At 57.7% G+C, this 20313-nt stretch overlaps 1 protein-coding gene across 1 annotated transcript in view; it reads right to left on the bottom strand.

The window, feature by feature from the left end:
• Window positions 1–1426: 1426 nt before the first annotated feature.
• The window catches only part of ADAM11 (ADAM metallopeptidase domain 11), a 19676-nt gene continuing 789 nt past the window's right edge, over window positions 1427–20313 (bottom strand). Inside the window, exons 2-26 of the mRNA XM_012554942.2 lie at window positions 19727–19941; window positions 9559–9635; window positions 9278–9344; window positions 8169–8254; window positions 8011–8086; window positions 7545–7611; window positions 7409–7476; window positions 6997–7071; window positions 6843–6914; window positions 6492–6658; window positions 5839–5923; window positions 5628–5718; window positions 5436–5487; window positions 4938–5037; window positions 4784–4855; window positions 4573–4665; window positions 4092–4172; window positions 3516–3566; window positions 3344–3407; window positions 3050–3149; window positions 2739–2858; window positions 2485–2653; window positions 2281–2395; window positions 2103–2193; window positions 1427–1475 (exon numbers count right to left, since the gene is read on the bottom strand). Coding sequence (XP_012410396.2) covers window positions 1427–1475; window positions 2103–2193; window positions 2281–2395; window positions 2485–2653; window positions 2739–2858; window positions 3050–3149; window positions 3344–3407; window positions 3516–3566; window positions 4092–4172; window positions 4573–4665; window positions 4784–4855; window positions 4938–5037; window positions 5436–5487; window positions 5628–5718; window positions 5839–5923; window positions 6492–6658; window positions 6843–6914; window positions 6997–7071; window positions 7409–7476; window positions 7545–7611; window positions 8011–8086; window positions 8169–8254; window positions 9278–9344; window positions 9559–9635; window positions 19727–19941 — 2303 coding nt within the window. The remainder of the gene's footprint in view (window positions 1476–2102; window positions 2194–2280; window positions 2396–2484; window positions 2654–2738; window positions 2859–3049; window positions 3150–3343; window positions 3408–3515; window positions 3567–4091; window positions 4173–4572; window positions 4666–4783; window positions 4856–4937; window positions 5038–5435; window positions 5488–5627; window positions 5719–5838; window positions 5924–6491; window positions 6659–6842; window positions 6915–6996; window positions 7072–7408; window positions 7477–7544; window positions 7612–8010; window positions 8087–8168; window positions 8255–9277; window positions 9345–9558; window positions 9636–19726; window positions 19942–20313) is intronic.

Here is a 20313-nt window from a genome sequence, read left to right on the forward strand (position 1 = left end):
CCCATCCAGTGGCCTCTAGGCCATGCCAGGGGGCACCTAAACCCTGAGTCAGCCCCAGAATCACCCTTCTTGAAAGGGGGAAGGTGCCAATTTATTTCAGGGACTGTATTTTCTAAACCCCCAAACAAGTGCGTCCTGGCAGTCAGCAGGACGGTGGTTTTGGAATTGAAGAGAATCTGGGATTTGTGGTCACCGTACCCATAATCTAGGCCTTGGGCACAGAACAGGCAGCTTTGGTTTGAATTCAGCACTCAGACTTCTCTCAGAACCCAAAGGGGCCGGGCTGTGGGGGTGAGCAGTAATGCCCGGCCCCACCTGGCCTGAGCACAGCTGTGTGCATTGAGAGGATTTTTGGTGGGATCATCCCAGGGGATGGCCACATCTCAGTTGCCCCAGGCCCTCCGGCAAACATTAAAACACCCCCACAAACACCCTGGCCCCAGCACCCCAAGGTTACATTCATCATTTAAGATTCAGTTAAAAAAAAAAAAAAAAAAGATGTCAGCCCCCTCCCCCTGGGTCCCAGAGAGCTAAGACCCTGGTCCCAGCTGCCTGGTTTTGAGGAGGGGCCATCCCAGGCCATGTCTGCTGGTGGCTGCCTGCCCCTGCTGGGGCATCCCGCCAGGCCCCTACTTGAGCTGTGGCAGTTTGTGGTGATAGACGCTACATTCACACGGGGAGGCGGGGAGGAGGTTGGTGTGCAAGGCCAAAGCCGCATGAGGTGAGGTGGGGGACCAAGAGAGAAATGCCCTCCAGGCCTGGTCCACCCTGGTGGTGCAAAGGGCAGGGCCACAGCACCCCCAAAGCCCTACTGGGGCCAGGAGTTGAAGGGCTTGGGGCCGGAAGACATTTGCATGGTGCCTCCTTTCGTGGCTGGTTCAGGGCTGTCAGGGCACCAGGCTCAGAGGGCAGGGGGTGGCACTTAGGCCCCTCCGGACCTGGAATGGAGACAGGGCATCAGGCGAGGATATGAGGCAGAGCCTAGAGGGTGAACCCTCCAGCTGGGCCCGGGAAGTCAGTGCTAGGCCCTGGAGGAGGCAAGTCACAGGCTGGCCAGGCAGGGTCAGACAGTGGTGACATGGCAAACAAAACAGATGTGACACAGAGGCAGGCTTCCTTCCCAGAGGTGGGGACTGTGGGGGGCACAGCTCCAGGAACCACCTGGCCAGGAGTGGTGTGGCCATAGGAGGGGCAGCAGGAGATGGACCAAGGCCTGAGAGGATGGGTAGGTGAGAGAGAGGGCAGGGCAGGCTGGGGGCTTGGTTCCCAGTGTGGGCTTCTCCCACCCTCGTAGTGACAGGGCTGCCAGAAGGGGTGGGGAAATCAGCCCCAGCCCCCTGAGACCAGAATGAGGCTCCCCAACAACAGAATGCCAAGCAAATGAGATGGTGGAGACGAGCCAGCAGGAGGGATGACGTGGCCGGCGTCACACTGCCCCCTGCTGGGTAGGGTCGTACCTTCCTCGGCGGATGTTCCTTCAGGAGCCAAAGAGGACAAGCAGAGAGAGAAAAGGAGCCATCTGTGACCTTCCGTTTCTCCCAGGGATGGGCTGGGGGTCCCTGGGGCCTGGGCACTAACGCTGACCAAGGAGAGAGACTGAGGAGACCTACCAAAAATGGGTCCTGGGTTCAAATCCTGACTTTGCCACTAACTCACCATGTGATTCTGGGACAGCCCTGCTTCCTCCCTGGGCCTCAGGTCCATCCTTTGCACACTGAAGGGGTTGGGCCAGCTCAAAGGCCCCAAACTTAGATGCCAACAGAACACCACAGGCTGGGTAGGCATCAGGGATGGAGGGCCATGTCTTGCTCGGCTCTACCCTGGCGCTGCTGGAGTGCACTGAGGCCCAGTGTGGCCCAATCTACTCATTTTTCAAGAGAAGCTAGAAGTCAGGATCTTTAATATAAAATCTCCTGGTTTTAATACTTGAGCAACTAATTTTTTAAGATGTTAAAACAAGACCCTGTGAGCTGGCTTGGACCAGTGATTTGTGAGCTCTAGTCTAATGACCTCTTGGGAAAGCCCCTTAGCTCTGACAATCTGGGGTTCTGAGAACCACTGAGGAAGCCAGAGGGCATAGAGAGGTGTGGGGGAGCTCTTACTTAAATCCCCAGCCCGTGCCGCCCAGGACGATGGCTGCAACCAGGACTGCCCCGGCGATGGAGCCAATGATGATGTTGGTGCCGCTGGGACCTGGGAGGAGGGCAGGGCTTGGTTGGCAGGGACAGGGATAGAGAATGGCAAAAACAGCGCCCTGCCCCCAGCCGGCTCCAGCCTCACCCTTGTATTTCTCCGTCTCTCCCGTGGGTGGGGTTGTGGGCAGAGGGTTGTGGATACTGCAGTCTTTGCCTGTCCAGTCTGGCTGACAGATACACTTCCCTTCATTGCTGCACACCTACAGGTGGGGCGGGGCAGGTAGAGGTGAGCAGGGGCCTGTCCCCTCCTATGAGCCTCCCCCATCATCCCCAGCCTCCAGGCACCCACCCCATGATGGGAGCAGATTCGACGCTCCCCACTGCCGGGGCAGGTGCTGAAGTTGAAGGCAGAGGCTGACAGGCAGTGATGGTCCAGGCATAGCATGTTGGGCCCACAGGCTGTGCCATCCTCCACATAGCTCAGGTCTGAGCCGTCGGCCAGCTGCACATGGCCTCCCCTGGGGAAAGGGCACAGCCAGCCTCAGCCCCTGCCCCCACCATAGTGGGAACCTCCCCTTCCCCAGCCATGGACCCAGCCAACACCTGCAGTCCAGCTCCTTGCCCTGGTGGTAGAAGGTAACACTGCTGATGTCTCCCCCCAGATCCCCAAGACGAGGGACCCCAGAGATGTTGACACAGAGGAGGAAGCCACAGAGCACATCCCTGTTGGGCAGAATAGAGACACTGAACCCCAAGTCTGACCTCATACCTAACTACTGGGCTCTTCCTGTCGTCACCCGCCACCTTATCTTTTGTATAGTCTCTCATCGGGACTCGGGTTCCTCCTAGGGGAACCTGCTGCCCCATCTCTGAAAATCCCTCCCCACCCCAGAGCTGGGGTCTTGGCTACTCACTGCTTATTGCACTGGACCCAGCCTGACCCCTTGCGCCCACAGTTCCCACGCTCTGTCCCCTCCACGTTCAGTTTTTCATAGCAGAAGCGATCAGCAGCCGCTGCAGGGAGATGATGCCAGGTGTCACCATACCTACCCTGGGACCTCAGGCCTGCACCTCCAATACTCGGACCTGACCCCTGGTCCAGCTGGGTCCCCAAGATTCTGGGGGAGTCACATTTAGGGAGCACATTCAGCCAGAAGCTGCCCCCTCCCCGGTGGTGGGTCCTCCAGAGTCCACTGTCAAAGACTCACCATGGCCCCAGAGAGCCTGGCACTGCCGGTCTCGGGTTTTGCAGCGACCACCGTAGCAGCGACCCTGAGGGACAAACAGGAGACAAGTGACAGGTACTGAGTGGTCAGAGCAGAGACAAGAGACCACACTGAGCCAGAGACTCCAGGGGAGGGTGGCCCCATCCCATCATACCTGTTCATGATCACAGTAGTAACCGTCCAGCTTGTGCAGGTTAGCGGGACACTGGGGAGAGAGGGCTGGGCTGAACTGAGCAGCCCCTAGGACTGAGAGCTGAGACCTGACCCAGGGAGCACTGCAGGGGCCCCAAGTGCCCCCCATGTGGAGGCTCATGTGACAGGGCCCTTCCATGTCAACGACAGTGGGTCTGGCTCCACAAGTCCTGTACCCTCCCAAGCCTGCCTCAGTTTCCCGCACCTACCTCATAGGGCAGGGAGGACTCAAATGCCTCGTGAGTAATAAGGACAATAAATGTTAACCAATATTATTAACCACAGTGATCCCCAGCATACAGCAGACACCGCCCCAAGGCTGGGAGCACCAGCCAGACTATAAATATTGGCTGAATGATTAAAGGAACGCCAGGAGGCATAAGGAGATCCTTTTTCAGATGAAGAAACTGAAGCTGATCAACGGCGGGTCGACGCCAGCTGCTGAGCAGAGGGGCCGAAGAACGGCCACTCGGCAGAGTCAAGCCCGATAGGGATACGGGCTCCCTCGCCCGGGGCTCCGCAGGGCGGACGGTCGAACCTGGCTCGAGTCCCCAGTGCAGGTCTCCGCAATGTCGCACTCGTTCACGGCCTCTCGGCAGGACACACCTCGCGGCTCATACTAGGGAAGGGATTTGTTCTGGGCTTAGGCGGGATACCGCGGACCCGCCTGCCAGCCGGCCTACAACTCCCCCGCTGGGCCTTTTTCCATTTCTCTGCCCCATCCCCTCTCCGCCCAATCCTCGCCCGGCCCTCAACCCTCTTTGCACCGCCCCCAGGGGCGCTCACGTTTCCGCTCCTCCCACGACCTCCCCCGCCCCAGCCCCGCTCCTCGTAGCTCCGCCCCCTCCCTCTCCAGGGGCACCTTCTTCACTTCAGGTCCAGATTTGCTCCGCCTCCAGTGGCTCCTCTGCCCTAAGCCCCGGCCCTCCACTGTGGGCCTCCAAGCGCCCCTCCTCCGTCCCCAGCCCCGCCCCTCCTTGCCCTGCCTCCTTCTCGTCCTTGCTGCCGGTTCCCCTCACCTTGCAGCGGCGACAGCAAAGCCCGTCGCTGCACATGGCGTCGTGTGTCAGGGTGCATTTCTTGCAGCAGTTCCCGCCCGCGCGGCTGCACTCCTGAGAGACACGAGAGGAGGGGAGGGAGGCGGGCGAGCCCTAATCCGACCCACTCGGGTCCTCCCTCGCGCCCGCCCCGCGTCCCCCTCCCAGCCTGGCGCCGGCACTCGTCATTCACCTGCAGGGAGCCGCAGTCACACTCCTCCCCAGCTTCCACGAAGCCGTTCCCGCACTCAGGGGGGTCCAGGAGCTGGACGGGGAGAGGGTGTCGGGAGTCTGGCCAGGACCCTGCCCAAGCCCCGCTCCCACGTTCCCCGCCCTGGGGCTGATACCTTAAGAGGTTTGTTGAAGAGGCAGCTCCCGCCGCCCTCCTGCAGAAACTGGTTGTACTCGTCGATGCTGCAGCGCGAGAACTTGCGGGGCAGGTAGAACCTGGGCAGGGGTCGGGGGACAGTGTATCCCGGCTTGCCCCCTCGCCTCTCAGGATTGGGAGGGGGCGCAAAGGGGGTTCCGGTCACCACGAGGAGGCTGAGGGTCCTCCTGCCTGCCCATCAAGAAACCGCGGGCGAGGAGTCCGCGCCTGGAGGGCCAACTAGAGGAGGTGCCTCCAAACGAGCCTGTGGCGGCGCCCAGTGGTGACACTGCGCACTGCAGTCTAGGCAGCTTCGGTGTCACGCAGGGGAATCCGGATCCTGGCTAGTGTCCGCAGAACACTGGGCTTCATGGAATTCTAAGTAGTCCCGAGAGCTGAAGCTAGATGCCCACCCAGTGCTCAACCCGGGGTTCCTCTTGCTCAAGATCCTTCCCCCAGTTTGTCCCCAAAAACTTACCCAGTGTCCTCCATGATGCAACCCAGCCAGATGTCCGGGCACTTGCAGTCCCCTGAGCAGGCAAGCCAAGCGGACATGAGGAAGTGTTGAGGACGGCCCCTCCCCCCATGGACAACGTCTTCACTTCCAGAGTCGCTGGGTGTGTGTCTGGGCTGGCTGTGGGGCCACATGGGGGTGTCAGAGGGCCAATACCTGCAGAGCTTCGATGTTTGTTCCACATCATGCCCAGGTTCTGCCCCAACGTCTGCGCCAGGGTCACCGCCATGGCTCCCACGTTGCCGAACTGGGGGTGAGGAAGATGGAGCACAAAGATGTCTACAGCCTCCGATATCACAGGGCTCATGCCCTTCACAGCCCTCCTCCCTACAATTCCCCACCCCAGCCATGCCCCCACACTGCTCACCTCGTTCACACCCCCACCCCGGGCCATGGAGCAGATGCCCCCCATGTAGGCAGCCCCGCTGCTGGTGCTCTGGAAAGTCCTGCCCCTGGAAGGGAGGGGGTTGTAAGGAGAACCTCCTGTCCTCCCATGGTGGCTCCCTGGGGCTGTGAGGCAGAGGCCTGGGAGCCTCCTACACTAGATCCTTTCTCCGGGAGGGAAGCATCTCCCCACATTTTTCTGTGGGACCTCAGCAAGGCCCTCCTCATCTCTGGGTTCACTTGCCCATAAGTCAAATGAGAAGTTCCCATTAGATAATCCCAAAAGTCCCTCAATGCAAGGATTTTTAATCAGATTTTTTCCCCTACTAGGCCACGGGGTTCCTTGAGGATATCCCTGGGATGGTTTGAAAGGGGGACAGGGGATGGAGGGGAGGTGATGGGCAGAAGATCACTTGGGGTAGGGCAAGGGGGCATCAGCTAAGATGCTGGGGAAACTGCCCACCGTGTTGCATTTGGTTGGGGGGTGGGTGGCAGGTGCAAGGTGAGCCCAGTCCCCAGGCCCCAGACAGTGCCTGTACCTGGCACAGGGCAGGTGCTAAGTAACCCCCTGGGAATGGCTGACTGAGGAGGAACCCCCAGCAGACGCTGGCAGGATACATGGGGTGGGGGACTCACGAGAAGAGGTGGGTGGCGTCACTGGGCTCAGGCAGCCCCTCCCGCCTGTAGACCATGAGCCGGGCCAGGGTCTCCAGGAGGTCATCTTGCACCTGGATCTTGTCCCCATCTGCCCACGTTTCCATGGCGACCAGCACGATGCGGGTGTTGAGCTGTTCCTTGTATATCTGGGCCAGGAGAGGAGAAGGGTGAGGAGGGTGCCAAAAGGTGGGAGTGGGTGTGTGGGACAGGACTGGAGAGGGGCTTCAGTCTGTCCTCCAGGAAGTGGGGGTCAGAGGCTGACAGTGCCCCCAGAGTTCAGCCCCAAGGTTATGCGAGGGGTGCTAGGCGTGCTGGGGTAGGGCTGCTTACCACATCGGCCAGGTTCACCACAGACTTGGCAAAGTTGCTGGTGAGGACCACTGACTGTCGCATCTGCCCAAACTAGGAGGAAGAAGAGTGGGAGAAGGGCGAGGCTCTTTCCACCCCTCCTCCTCAACTTCACCCCTTTAGCCTGGGAACTTACCAGCTGGTGGTCATTGATCACAATCAACTCCACATACTTGGTCTCACTGTGCACAGTGGGGTGGCCCCGGCGGACCTGGAGGTGGGCAGGCACTTGGAATCAGTCCCCTCTTGTGGTCAAGCCATGGGCAGACTCAGGGGCCTGGGCTCCAGCCAGGGACAATGCCAGCCTCCACTGGCGGAGGGTCCCATCCTCCCCAGCCTTGATACAACGACGGCGGGCAGCTCAGGTTACCCACAATGGCGTGCACAGCAGCCTTAGGGAATAGGGTGGGGGCTTCCTCCCAGAGAAGGTCCCTGGCCCCCCACTGCATCAGTCTGAGCCCTCCTTTGCCCCTGCCATGGATGGAATGTCCTGCTCTGGACCCCAGCCTGAGGTCTCTGCAGCCCGAGGTCTGTGCGGGCCCCCGTACCTGCCTTTTCCTTCTCAGCCTTGGCCGGTTCGGGGGAGCAATATGAGCAGGGGCAGCAAACAGACAGCCTATGGGGAGGGGGCAGGTGAGGGGGGCACAGCCAGTCCCCTCCCCAGCCCCACTTTCCCTCCCTTACCTGGCTCCCTGCATCCGAGGGGGGCTGGGAGAAGAGGGGTCCGGTAAATGAGGTGGGGAAAAGGTCCCTGCAATGAGGGGGAATTAGTTCTTGGGGGGCTGGCCAGGCCAGTTCTGAGCCCAGCTGGAGGAGGGGACAGCTCAGCCCTTCCCCCCCACACCACTATGGGGTGACCCAGAACTGGCCAGAGCTCCCATGTCGGATCTGATCTCCCAGCTGCTCACATTCCGGGGTCAAGCCCTGGGGGCACCCTGAGAGACAGGGCAAAGGACACTGGAGCCCGGTGGGAGGTTATCTGGGGGACAGGGGGGACACTGGAGCTGGGGGCACAGGGTTTGGGAACCAGAGCTGGGGTCACTGAAGAGGCCAGTGAGGCTGAAGTTACCGAAGGAGGGGGAGGGAAAGGAGGCAGCAAATGCCATGGGGACAAGCTTGGCAGGACAATGTGGGGCTGTGTGGGACTTACCTGGGGGGCTTCCTGCGTCCCAGCCATCTCACGGGGCTCCACGATGTAAGTGAAGTTCCCGTCAGAGAAGACCCCACTGCGGAAAGAGAGGCCAGCTCCCCACATGCCCAGGGCCAGGGGCTGGAGGCTGTCTCCTGTGCCCACCCGCCCATACTCACTGCAGGCCTTGGCAGGTGGCAAGGGCGGCAAAGGAGTGAGGGTTTCCTCGGAGCTTCCCCTGGTAGTAGCAGTGGTCTCCGGCACCCTGGAGGATTGGCAGAAGTGAGCACAACATGCCCTGCCCCAACATGAGGGCAGGAGGATGGGTGAGGGGTGCAAGAAGCTCTGCTGGGCCCACTGATGGAGATACCTGGGGACTCGGAGCCTGGCTCGGCTCTGGTTGGGCTCCTAATGTGCTGTGTGACCCTGGGCAAGTTCCTAACCCTCTAGGCCTCCTTCATATCGCCTATAAAATGAGGAAGCTGGACTACATTGGTGGTTCTTCACCATTTGTTGGGGGTGGGAGGGGAATCACAGACTCCTTTGGGAATAGCAATAGCTAATATCTGTATAGCACCTACTGTGTGCTGGACTCAATTCTAAGCACTTACATATAGTATCTCATTTAATCAGGTGGATGCTATGGACTTGTCCCCCCAAACATACAGAATTTCATACTTAAGTGTATTCACAGATGCCAGTGCCCCCTGAGAGGCTCAGGTAGTCACCCCTGCACCTGTGGTTGGTGGCTGAGGTGCTGTGAGCAGCATGAGGGCCAGAGGGGACCAGCAGCACACCCTCCCCACCCTGCTTCCTGCAGAATTACTTGTGTTCCAGTTACTGAGCAGGCTGGGGGTGGGGGGAGAAGGTGACTATTTATAGCCACTCATTCATCTCTGCTCAGCCTCTGGGCATCCAGGCTTGGAAGCAAGGGGTCCCAAAAGCTGGGAATTCCTGGGGCCTTTGTGCTGGACAAGACAGGGCATTTCCCCGCCTGCCCCCTTCCAGACAGAGCTGGGCAAGGCCACAAGGGTCTGGGCATGCCTGCGTACTGGGCAGGGAGGCCAGCTGGGAATCAGACCTCTGGAGTTGGGTCCCACACCTGCCCACCCCGACTGCTGACCTTGGAGCCTCCAAGGTGGGGAGAGAATGGAGGGTCTTGAGGGGCAGTGCTCATCCTGAGTATACCCCTGACCCCGTCTCCACCGGCCACCTGTCCCTACATCTCTGACCACACACAGACAGCACCTCCATTCAGCCTCCCCTGTCCCCCTCCAAAGGCACTCACAGTGCTGTGCTGGGTTGTCCCCTCACGGCTGAAATGACGCTCCACGTATTGCGAGGAGAGGAGATGACTGGAACAGAGTGGGCAGGAGGACGGAGAGGGTCACGAGTGAGGCTAGTTCAGGCTTGGGTGTGGCCCCAGCCCAGAATCCAGGATCACCCCCCATCACCCCACACCTGCCCCCAGCCCCCCACCAGACCATTCTGACACCAACCAGCCAAGTTTAGGCCAGGCTTTGCCCAGCCACCCGCTGCCCTTCCTCCCAGGCTCAAGGTCACACTCACTGGTTCAGCTCCAGGTCCAGGGTGAAGTTTGAGTTGAAGGCTGGGATGACGAAACTCACCTGAGCCAGGTGGACAGGCTAGGAGGAGAAGCAGAGGGGGAGTCAACCTGGGGAGGCCTGAAAGTGGGAACTGGGGAAACCCAGAATGGGGGGTAGCTCTTGGGGAGGGGGTGGCCCAGCTGCTGCAGCTGAGGGGACCATCAATTTGGGGGGGATGCTTTGCACAAGCTCATCTTCATCCAAGACTCTGTTCCTTCACCATGGGGAGCAGGAGGGCTCGTCCTGGGGCATGGCCCACCCTCTGCCATCTGGGCCACAGCATGGTGAGCAGGATGCGGGGTAGGCTCCAGCCATCTGCTCTGGTGTAGGCCCCTCGCAGGGGCCAGTCCACTGGAGCAGTGGGCATGGGGAGGGGCGCTCAGCCTGCCCACAGCCTCATGCCAGGCTCTCTCTGCTGTTGGCAGGGCCACCTCACCCTCTGGTGGAATAAAGGGAAGGCCCCAGAAATATGGGAAAGGGAGAAGAGTTCAGTACAGGGGCAAATAGAAGACGGAGAACAGTGTGACTCCCCTCCCCACTGAAGCAAGCCTCTCCCTTCCTGTTCCCCTACCCGGGCCCAGTCTCAATTTGACTCTGCAGGGTGGATGAGTTGGAATTGATTCCTGGGCCCTGGAAGCTAGGGCAATGGGCTAATGCCATCCTGTCAGGAGGAAAGGCCTTGGCTCCTCTACCCCCAAATCCACTTGTCCTCTGCCTGGCCCAAAGCAGCTCATCTTTAATATTTCAATCCCATGGTTAATTTTTAAACACGGAAGTTTTCCTAATAAATTTTTCAGAGGGGCCTATGCAGTGGGGCTGGGAGGCTGCAGGTTGTCATGGCAACATACCAGGCCCGAGCAAGATGGCTGCCCTCCCAGGCCTGGAAGCCCAGCTACTGTGGAAGCATAGGGTCTTCAGAGCCTGGAGCTAGTGTGCCTGGAGGGAAAGTGACTCCAACAGAGAAGGGGCAGGGGAGTCTGGGCTGAGGGGGAGTCGGCCCTCTCAGTCCTGAACGACAACAATGCTAACTGATACACCTGGAGGCTCCATGTTCCCTACCCCAAGCTGGAGTGTACGATACGACCTCTGGTCTTAAAAAGGATCTAGAAGGTCAGGGAAAGGCTGAGAGGATTCAGGGCCTGGAGCCTTCTTCCCACAGCCCCTCTTCCATCCACTTAACAAAACTGAAATCTAGGCACCCAGAGGAGGACCACAGTGTGCTTAGTGTAGATGGGGGGCTTTTGTTTGCTGCCTTTCTTTTGAGGGGTAGAAGCAGGTTGAAGGAAGGAGGGGGTCATGAAATCTCATAGCCAACGCCCAGGCAGCTTCCTTATCAACAACCCTAATCTTTACTGAGCATTTATTATGTTATTATGTGCCAGGCACTGTTCTAAGCACCTTACAAGTATTACTACTTTTGATCCTTACAATAACTCTACAGGGAAGATGCTACTGTTATTCTCATCTCACAGATGGAGAAACTGAGGCACACAGAGGCTAACTAACTTGCCCATGATCTCATAGCTAAGAAGTGGCAGAGCTGGCATTCAAACCTAGAGAATCAGCTTCCAGGGCTTTCTCACCCCTAAAGTAAGGTAAGATGGAAATGGGCCCAGTGCTCATGAGAGGTTCTGGGAGAGGGGCTGAGAGGAAGCAATGGGTCAGAGCCTGGGCAGGCCTCTGAGCCCCAAGAACACTGACTTACCCCATCCCAGGCAGAACAAGCCTTGCAGCTCCACCCTGAGCCCCTAGAGCATCAATCAGACTTGAAATAGAAAGTAAAGGACAAAGACCCACTGCCTCCTCTCCCTACCTCAGCCTGGACCATCTTCTCTCTTCCTTCCCCTGGGATGGGCTACATCTACCCTCCCCCTGACCTGGATCATCTCTGCCCTCCCTCCTGCTTCCTAGGCTTGGACCACCTCTGCCCTTTCTCCTGCTTCCTGGGCTTGGACCACCTCTGCCCTCCCCAACCAGCCCCTACCTGGACCATCCCTGCCTCCGCCTCCCTCAGGACTGTCCCTGCTTGTTCTGTCTACCCCCCACTGACAAGCCCCTACCCCAGCCCCACCTCTGGCTGCCCAGAGGAGCAGCCTGCTCAGGCCTCTTGCTCTGATGCCACCCTCTCAGGCTGTACAGTCCAGGGATGATATGGCAGCCTCTCTGAGCCTCAGATTTTCCCACTGCAAGTGGTAAGATGAGCCCAGATGCAAGCTGGGAGCTTGCTATGTGCGGGAAGTCGTCCTGGGCCTGGAAGATTCTGGCAGAGTTGGCCCTGGTGCTTACAGACTCTCCCCTACCCTGAAGGTCAGTGAGCTAACCCTCCAGCCTTCCACTCCAGGGAAAGCCTGAACTGAAGGGGAGCAGCACTTGACACCCCAGGGTCCTGCTGAGGTTTCACCCCCTACCTGGGGAGGCTGGACTGTTGGGTGGACTGCCCCTCCACAGGAGGACACAGGTCTCAGGTCAGATAAGAGGGCAGCTGCCTGACAGGAGGCAGCTCAGGAATGGGGGGCCGGAGGAAGAGGAGAGAAACCAGATACCTGAGCTCACCTGCTAGGCCTGGCCTAATGGGGGAGACACAGCAGCGCTTCTGCCTTAGGGAAGAGACAGACGAGGTGAGCTCACCTCAGCCCCCGGGTCCTCTACATCCCAGGTGCCTGGGGAGGGGGCTCCTACTGGTCCCCAGAGTCCTAAAAAAACCCCCAGCCAAGACTGAGGCCAATGTCCTATCGTCCTATCGCATTATCAAAGCCAAACTGCTTCATTGCCTGGGCTTGCTTCCTGACCCTGACCTACAGCTGACCTCATCCCATTATCCTCAGTCCCCCAGGGACTCCTGCAGTCTTGAGGTCACACCCGGGCTCCATCCTCCAGCAGCCCTACCTCTGCACCAGCTCATCTGCTCGTGACTGTGACCGGTGGCTACGACCCTGTGCCCTGTACTTGTCCCTTGCTTCCCAGTGGCTTGGGATCTCATGTGGTCCAGCTCACTTGATCTCAGCTGCCCAGGCCATCTGGTCCTCATTTTACAAATGCAGGGCCAAGGTGGGGAGAGACACCTGCAGGTGACTGGCCCAGGGTTATGGCTGGGGAGTGCAGGGCCAAGTCTCATCGTAGGGCTAGGGTTCCTGTCTGCCTCTGCAGGGTGTCTGCCCCTCCACCTGAGGCCTCCCCATAGCTGGCCCTCCACTCTGCAGGAACCTGCTTCTGAGGAACTCTGCCTCCTTCTCTCTGTACCCCGTGTTATGCCCGACTGTGGTAGATACGGAGTGCAGACAGAAGCAGGAAAAATTCCACTGAAGCCCCAGGATCACAAATACAGATGCCCGGGCTCCTCCCAAACCTATAAAATCATAGTCTAGGGAAGGGGGAGACTAAAGAGCTTCAGGATTCCCAACTGCTCCAGAAGATTCTAACAGGCAGACCATTGGCACTTGAAACTCACTGCTCTACACAGCCTCCAGCCACTGTCCCTCACACAGTCACCTTAAATCCCAGAGGTAGCTGTGGCCAGAGGGCCCTCCACCCAGACCACTCCCTCCTCCCACTGGTGATCTCCTCCCCAGCCTCTCCTCAAAGCCCACACCTGACAACTCACACAGGGCTTTTGTCCTCTCTACTCCTAGGCCTTTAAGCACACAGTTCTTGACATATATTTTTTTGATTGCTGATTCAACTTTTCATATGAGCAACCTTTTTTCCACTGGAGCCGTGCTCGTCTTTTTCTCTCTCCCCTGGGCCATGTCCAGGGGCTCTACACTTGTGTCGAATAGAAATGGGTCAGAAGGCCTGAGTGAGCCTAAGTGAGCCACTTAACCTCTCTGAGCCTCAGTTTCCCTACTGGTAAAATAAGGTTACTGTGAGGATTAAGGAACCCTGGTGGCACAGTGGTTAAGTGCTCAGTTGCTAACTGAAAGGTTGGCGGTTCAAACCCATCAGCTGCTCCATGGGAGAAAGATGTGGCAGTCTGCTTTTGCAAAGATTACAGTCTTGGAAACCCTATGGGCAGTTCTACTCTGTCATACAGGGTCGCTATGAGTCTGAATTGACTTGAAGGCAACAGGTTTATGGGTGAGGATTAAATGAAAGCTCTTCTTAACCTGTAATTATCCTAAGGGTTAGTAGTAACAGTAATAAATGAGGAAGAAAGTATAAGTGTTCCAGCTGAACAGGGCTTTGAGGAACTGAATAAAAGATCCCCTTGGGTCACCCCCTCCTGTGGCAGGGACACACCAGGAGGGTGGCTTTGGGCTCCAGATCTGGATGGACTGCTTTACCTGTGAGGTGTCTCACCTGAGGACATCTTTCTCTCTGAATTCCCTCCTGCCTGCGTGCATGAAGACACCACTTTGTGGGCTGGGCGGCCACAGACTGGGGAGGAGTCAAAGTGCGGCAGGAGCCCCTCCTGGAAGCAGGTCCTGGCTGGAAGAACTCCCCTCACTCGCCAGCCTCCCCACTTCATGCCTCTCAGTGCTGCGCTGATGCCCCACTTATCAATGGGGCAGCGGGGGTTCCCAGACAATGAGAACAGTTGGATGAGTTTCCGATGATGGGATTTGACCTAAATTTTCGAGGACAGAGTCACCTCCCTGCAGGGTCATCCGTCCCTTGAGGGACAGACTCTGGGCAGCTGAGTCTCTCTAAGCAGCAGGAGGGTGCTTGGGAGAGGCCATGTGCACAGGCCAGAGTCCAGCCCCTCCCCCTGCTCGCACCCTGACAGGTCACCCTCAAGTGCTTCAGCTTCTGTTCTGAAAACCCAGCCCCTGTGCCAGCACCAGGTGCCCGGCGCCCGCCCGACACCCAGGAGGGAAGGCAGGCCTCGCAGATGTGGAACATCTGCTCTTGCCAGATCCCAGGCTGGGCACCTGACACATCATCGCTTCTAATCCAAGCAGCAGCCTGAGAGGGGGTGCTATTATTATTATCCCCATTGTCCGGATGAGGAACGTGGGGCTCAGAAAGCTGTGGCGGCTTGCCAGGTCACAATCAGAAGCAGTGGAGCCTGTACCTGTCCCAAGTCTGTCCTACCCCAAAGTCAAATCTCGAAGACTTTCAGTTGGAAGTTAGCCTCCTTCATAAACTCATCCTCCATGCAAGGCCCTCCCCTAGTAGGCTGGGCCCAGCACAAAGCCTGGTCCTGGCTTCCAGCCGTCAGCATCCTCCCAGGAACCCCCTCCTGCCCCCAACCCCAGTACAGAGCTGTGACTGATTGCACAGACCAAAGCGTGGCCTTGGCCCTAGTGGTGTACCAGGGCCCCGGGCACAGCTATGTAGTTTCCTGTTGATGACTGCCATTTTGAAAGGGCTGGGGGCTGAGTCCAACTGTCCCCCACCCCTCTGCAGCAAGAAAACACAAACACTGCAGCACACCCTCAGCAGAGGCCTTGAGTGTTCCAGTAAAAGCTGGTCTAGGCGGCTCTCTCAACGCTCAGGCCAATGACTGAGACCCCCTCCCCCAGCCTGCTGGGATGAGTGTCCCCCGGGCCTGCCCAGAAGCCCCATTCACTTCCCCACATCCTGCCCTCCTCCTGGTTCCAGAGGAGTGAGAGCTAGCCCAGGGGCAGGCATGACCCACTTGGCAGCTTTGTGTGAATTAAAAGGTATCCCTTCAGAACTCACACAGCCTCATGAGCCCCTGGATTTCAGCCCACTTGCCCTGTACCCAGGAGCCCCTGTGCAGTGAACAACCAGCCCAACTATACACTGTGGTCCTGCATTGTCCTCTTGCCTCACTGCTTCGCTGCAGGCTTGATGTGGCTACAGGTTCCTGCACTTCCAGAAACTCTCCACCTCTCTGGGCCTCAGGCGCAACCCGCTTCCACAGTGGACAGAAATGAGGTGTTGAGAGCAGCGGCAAAGAAAGAGCAAAGAGTCCCCTGCGCCCCCTTCACAACGCCCCTGAGCAAGCGGCGGGGCAGTGCACTGGTTCGGGGCCCTGCGCTACAGCCAGCTCCCTGGGTTTCAATCTTGGCTCTGCTACTTAAGCTGTGTGACCTTGGGTGGATTACTTCACCTCTCTATGCTTGTTTCCCCATCTGTGAAATGGGGATAATAGTGGCCCCACCTCCTGTGGTTGTGATGAGAATTAAATAAGTTAATACATGTAAAAGCAGAACAGTGCCAGGTCCAGTAAATTGTAGCTTCTAATCTCTTCCTGGCTCCCTCCCCCGCATCCCACCCCAGCCAGGGTCCTCGGTGCACAAAGCCCTTTCTCATCACCACCTCCTGGTAGTAGGTGGGGCTAACAAAGGACATGGTGGTTCAGTGGCAGAAATCTCTCCTATGCAGGAGACGCGGCCAACACACCTCACAGCCACCGCGCGTCTGTCAGTGGAGGCTTGCATGTTGCTGTGATGCTGGACAGGTTTCAGCAGAGCTTGCAGACTAAGATGGACTAGGAAAAAATGCCTGGCAATCTACATCGGAAAATCAGCCAATGAAAACCCTATGGATCACCACAGTCTGATCTGCAACCTATCATGGAGACGGTGCAGGACCGGGCAGTGTGGGGCTGACTGGGCAGCCACTAACAACAACAAAAAATTCTAGGGATCAGGAAGCTAGTGCCCAAAAAGGGGAAGTGACCAGCCCAAAATCATAGAGCAGGTCAATGCTCAAGGCCCCCCAGATGCCCCACATGACCCACAGCAGACAGAAATCTTGCTGCTGACCCAACACATTGCTCAGCCTGACGGCCCAACCAGGTGTAGTAATTCAGGACAAAACTCAAGCTGCTCCGGGTTGGGCGCCTCCTGTGGGGTCACTTGGTCTCTACCATCAGCCAGTGGTTCAGAGGCCAGAAGCACTTCCAGCCTGGGGAGAAATGTCAGACGGTTGGAATATTCTGGATTGATCTTTTTGTCTCCCCTGGCCCTCTACCACCCCTGGGTGGGGTTGGGGGAGCATGCCCTAGGCCAGAATCCAGGGAGTCCCTGGAGGCAAAGTGGTGCAGTGGGAAGTGCTCTGGTCTTGGGAGAAAATGACTCTCAGCTCCACATTTAAGAGCTGGTGGACTTTGTGCGAGTAACTTAACCTCTCGGAGCCTCAGTTAGCTCATTTGCGAAATGGGGTAAAGAGTTATCTGCCTTGAATCTGGAACGCATTATGCTGAGTGAATTTAGTCAGTCGCAAAAGGACAAATATTGTATAAGACCACTATTATAAGAACTCAAGAAAAGGTTTAAACACAGAAGAAAACATTCTTTGATGGTTACAAGGGTGGGGAGGGAGGGAGAGGGGTATTTGCTAGCTAGATAGTAGACAAGAATTATCTTAGGTGAAGGGAAGGACAGCGCACACTACAAGGGAAGTCAGCACGACTGGACTAAACCAAAGCTAAGAAGTTTCCTGAATACGGCCAAACACTTCGAGGGACACAGTAGCAGGGACAGGAGTCTGGGGACCATGCTTTCTGGGGACATCTAGGTCAACTGGCATAACAAAGTTTATTAAGAAAATGTTCTGCATCCCACTTTGGTGAGTGGCATCTGGGGTCTTAAAAGCAGGGAGCAGCCATCTAAGATGCATCAGTTGGTCCTAACCCACCTGGAGCAAAGGAGAATGAATAACACCAAAGACACAAGGTAAGTATTAGCCCAAGAGACAGAAAGGGCCACATAAACCAGAGACTGCATCAGCCTGAGACCAGAAGAACTAGACGATGCCCGGCTACCACCAATGACCGCCCTGACAGGGAACACAACAGAGAGTCCCTGACGGAGCAGGAGAAAAGTGGGGTGCAGAACTCAAATTCTAGTAAAAAGACCGAACTTAATGGTTTGATTGAGACTGGAGGGACCCCAGAAGACATGGCCCCCGGACTCTCTGTTAGCCTAAAACTAAAACCATTCCCGAGGCCAACTCTTCAGACAAAGATTAGACTGGACGATGGGACATAAAATGATACTCTTGAAGAGTGTGCTTCTTAGCTCAGGTAGACACGTGAGACTAAATGGGAAGCTCCTGTCCAGAGGCGAGATGAGAAGGCAGAGAGGGTCAGGGGCTGGTTGGATGGACACGGGAAATCTGGGGTGGAAAGGAGGAGTGTGCTGTCATAGTATAGGGAGAGCAACTAGGGTCACATAACAATGCATGCATAAATTTTTGTATGAGAGACTAACTTGAACTGTACACTTTCACTTAAAGCACAATTAAGAAAACAAAAAGATTTACCTGCCTTACAGAGTTATGAGAATTAAGTGATGCAACGTGTATAAAAGCTTAGCAGTGTGCTCGGCCCAGAGAAGTCCACCACCTTGGTAGTCCTTCTCCCTGCCCACCAAGGCAGACCTCCCCTTCATGGGAAACTGAGGCACAGATAAGGCAGGGCCTTTGGGGAGGCTTCAGTGAAGCCCTGGGAAGGCTCAGACCCAGACAAACAACCATTGGAGATGACCACTGCCCCATATAGCACCCTGTGCCCAGCTTTCATGTCCTCAGACTCCCCCTTAGGCGTGTTCAGACATAGTCACTCACACATGTGCACACATGCTACCCACTCACCCAGTGGAGTGACATCCAAAGAGACCCCCACACACACTCCTCTGCACACCAGAGCCATCCAATCCAAATGCACCTGTGCTGCTCTCCTCACACAGGGTCTCCGGTACCACATAACCACAACCCCCACCCAGGACACACACTCTCTCCCTCTCTTTGGTAAGGACTAGGCTGAAGCAGCAACCTATGCAGTTGGGGCACCCCATTTTTCATCCCCACCTGGCTCCACACTTTCCCTCATCTCTGCCCCTTGACCCTACCGTGGCATCATCCCATCCCCAAATCTTGGCTTAGCCTAAAGCACAAGCCAGGAGTCCCAACAGTCAAGCAGGGCTGCCAGCTCCCAGCCATGCAACCTTGGGATGCACAGTGCCAAGGCAGGGTGCAACTCCAGGGAAGAAAGCTTGACTGAGGGCCAGACCGCAACCAGGACACCCGTCCCTGGCCCTGCGACATCCCCATTGGCCACCCACCTGCCTCCCAGGGAGCCTGGGCGTGTGCTGAAGCCACCCCCACCCCCACCCCCAGAGCAGCTCAGAACCATTAACCCCTCCCCCGCCTCAGCACTGCCCTGAGTGATGGTACATCTATTATGCATGCTCCTTCCTGCTCCATTCCATTTCCCCACCCAATGCACCACCCCACATCCCCCTCCACCACCCTTCCTTAAGGGCTTTTAACCAAGTACATTAGGCAGGGCCAGATGCCAGTCTGACAGATGTCCGCAATGTTAGCCTCCAATTCCCTCCTTCCTCCCTCTGCCCATCACAATTTACCTCCCACCACTCTTGGCTGCCCAAACTTCCCAGACTGGGGTGCACCCCTCCTCTGAGTCACTCCTCTACACTTCCTATTTCTGCCAGGCCTCCACCTCCCAACCCTCCACCATCCCCATTGGCCTGGCTAACTTTCAGCTTCAAGCTCCTGGACAGCTGAGGCGTGCTGAATGAATATTCCATATGGGTGATTATTATTCACATGATATTAATTAATTATTAATTGCAATTAATCTCCTTCATTCCTAACCTTCCTCTGGGAGGCGGGAGGGGCCTGGCAGCTGAAAGGACAGGGGGCGGGTGGAGCTGGCATTTGTAGGTGAGCTTGGGGCCCCAAACGAGACTTTCTAGATCCCCACTGTCAGGGACGGCAGGAAGGAGAGTCACAAACCTGTCTGTTTACAGTGGGAAACTGAGGCTAGAGCAAGCACTAAGCTGTTTCAAGAAAGCCCACTGAAGGCAGCTGCGGGGAGAACTGGGAACTGGGCTTCTCCCCTGCCCACCCACGCCACTCCAGCCTCATATTTCAGCAGAACGACTTGCCTTGGCAGGAGGGGACTGGGGGCCAGTGGAAGGCTGACCCAAGACCTGAACATCCCAGGATCCCTGAATGCTGAGGACAAGATCCCCTAGATAGGAGGGGGGCCTGGAGCCCAGAGGGCCCAGTGTCCTCATCAGTGTCTTCAGCACCCACCTGATAGCCATTGTGCAGAAGGGGAAACCTTGTGCAGGAGCCGGCAGCAGAGGAGGCACCCAGACCCTGGTTCCCCTGGTTACCCCGAGCCCCCAGTGGCCCTTGGGCTCTAAGGCCTGCTCCAGCCCTCGGGGGCCCCACCACGCAGCCCCGCTCACCGGGCCCCCTGGCGCCTCTTGGCGGACCCTGGTGTCTAGCTGCAGCTTTCGGACCTCTCCCCCGGAGCTCTCCCTCACAAGACGGCTGGGCTCCATGACCTCGGGGGCTTCCGGATCCCCCACCTGGAGTGAGCTCCCCCAGCGCAGAGCTCCGGCAGGACCCCGGGCCCCAAGACCTGGGGAGACAAGGCCACAGCTGCAGGCGGATGCCCCACCTTGGGGCAGGAGACTTGGGAATGGGGTGGGCAGACCCCCATCCCCCACTCTGGTGTGGAGCCCTGGAGCCCGTGGAGTCCTGGGGGGACCTAGTGGGGCTCTGGCCGCCCAGCAGAGGGAAGAAGAACCCGATGGAGTAGGGGCTAGGGGCTAGGAGCTAAACTCCTGCCCAACCGTCACGACTGCCCCCCCCCCCAAACCCGCAGAGACCTGCAGAGTCGGCCGGCCGGCGGCAGAGGGATGTGCCCAGTGGGGCCGGCCAGATGGGGACAGGTGGGTACACGCACCCTACCCCCTACCGCCCCCCCCGCCCCCGCGCTCTGGACCGGCCGTCACCCCAGCACTGCAGGATAACGTGGCTGCAGCAGAAA

Source organism: Trichechus manatus, unplaced genomic scaffold (genome assembly GCF_000243295.1).
Source record: "Trichechus manatus latirostris isolate Lorelei unplaced genomic scaffold, TriManLat1.0 scaffold00028, whole genome shotgun sequence".
In the NCBI taxonomy this organism is placed as follows: Eukaryota; Metazoa; Chordata; class Mammalia; order Sirenia; family Trichechidae; genus Trichechus; species Trichechus manatus.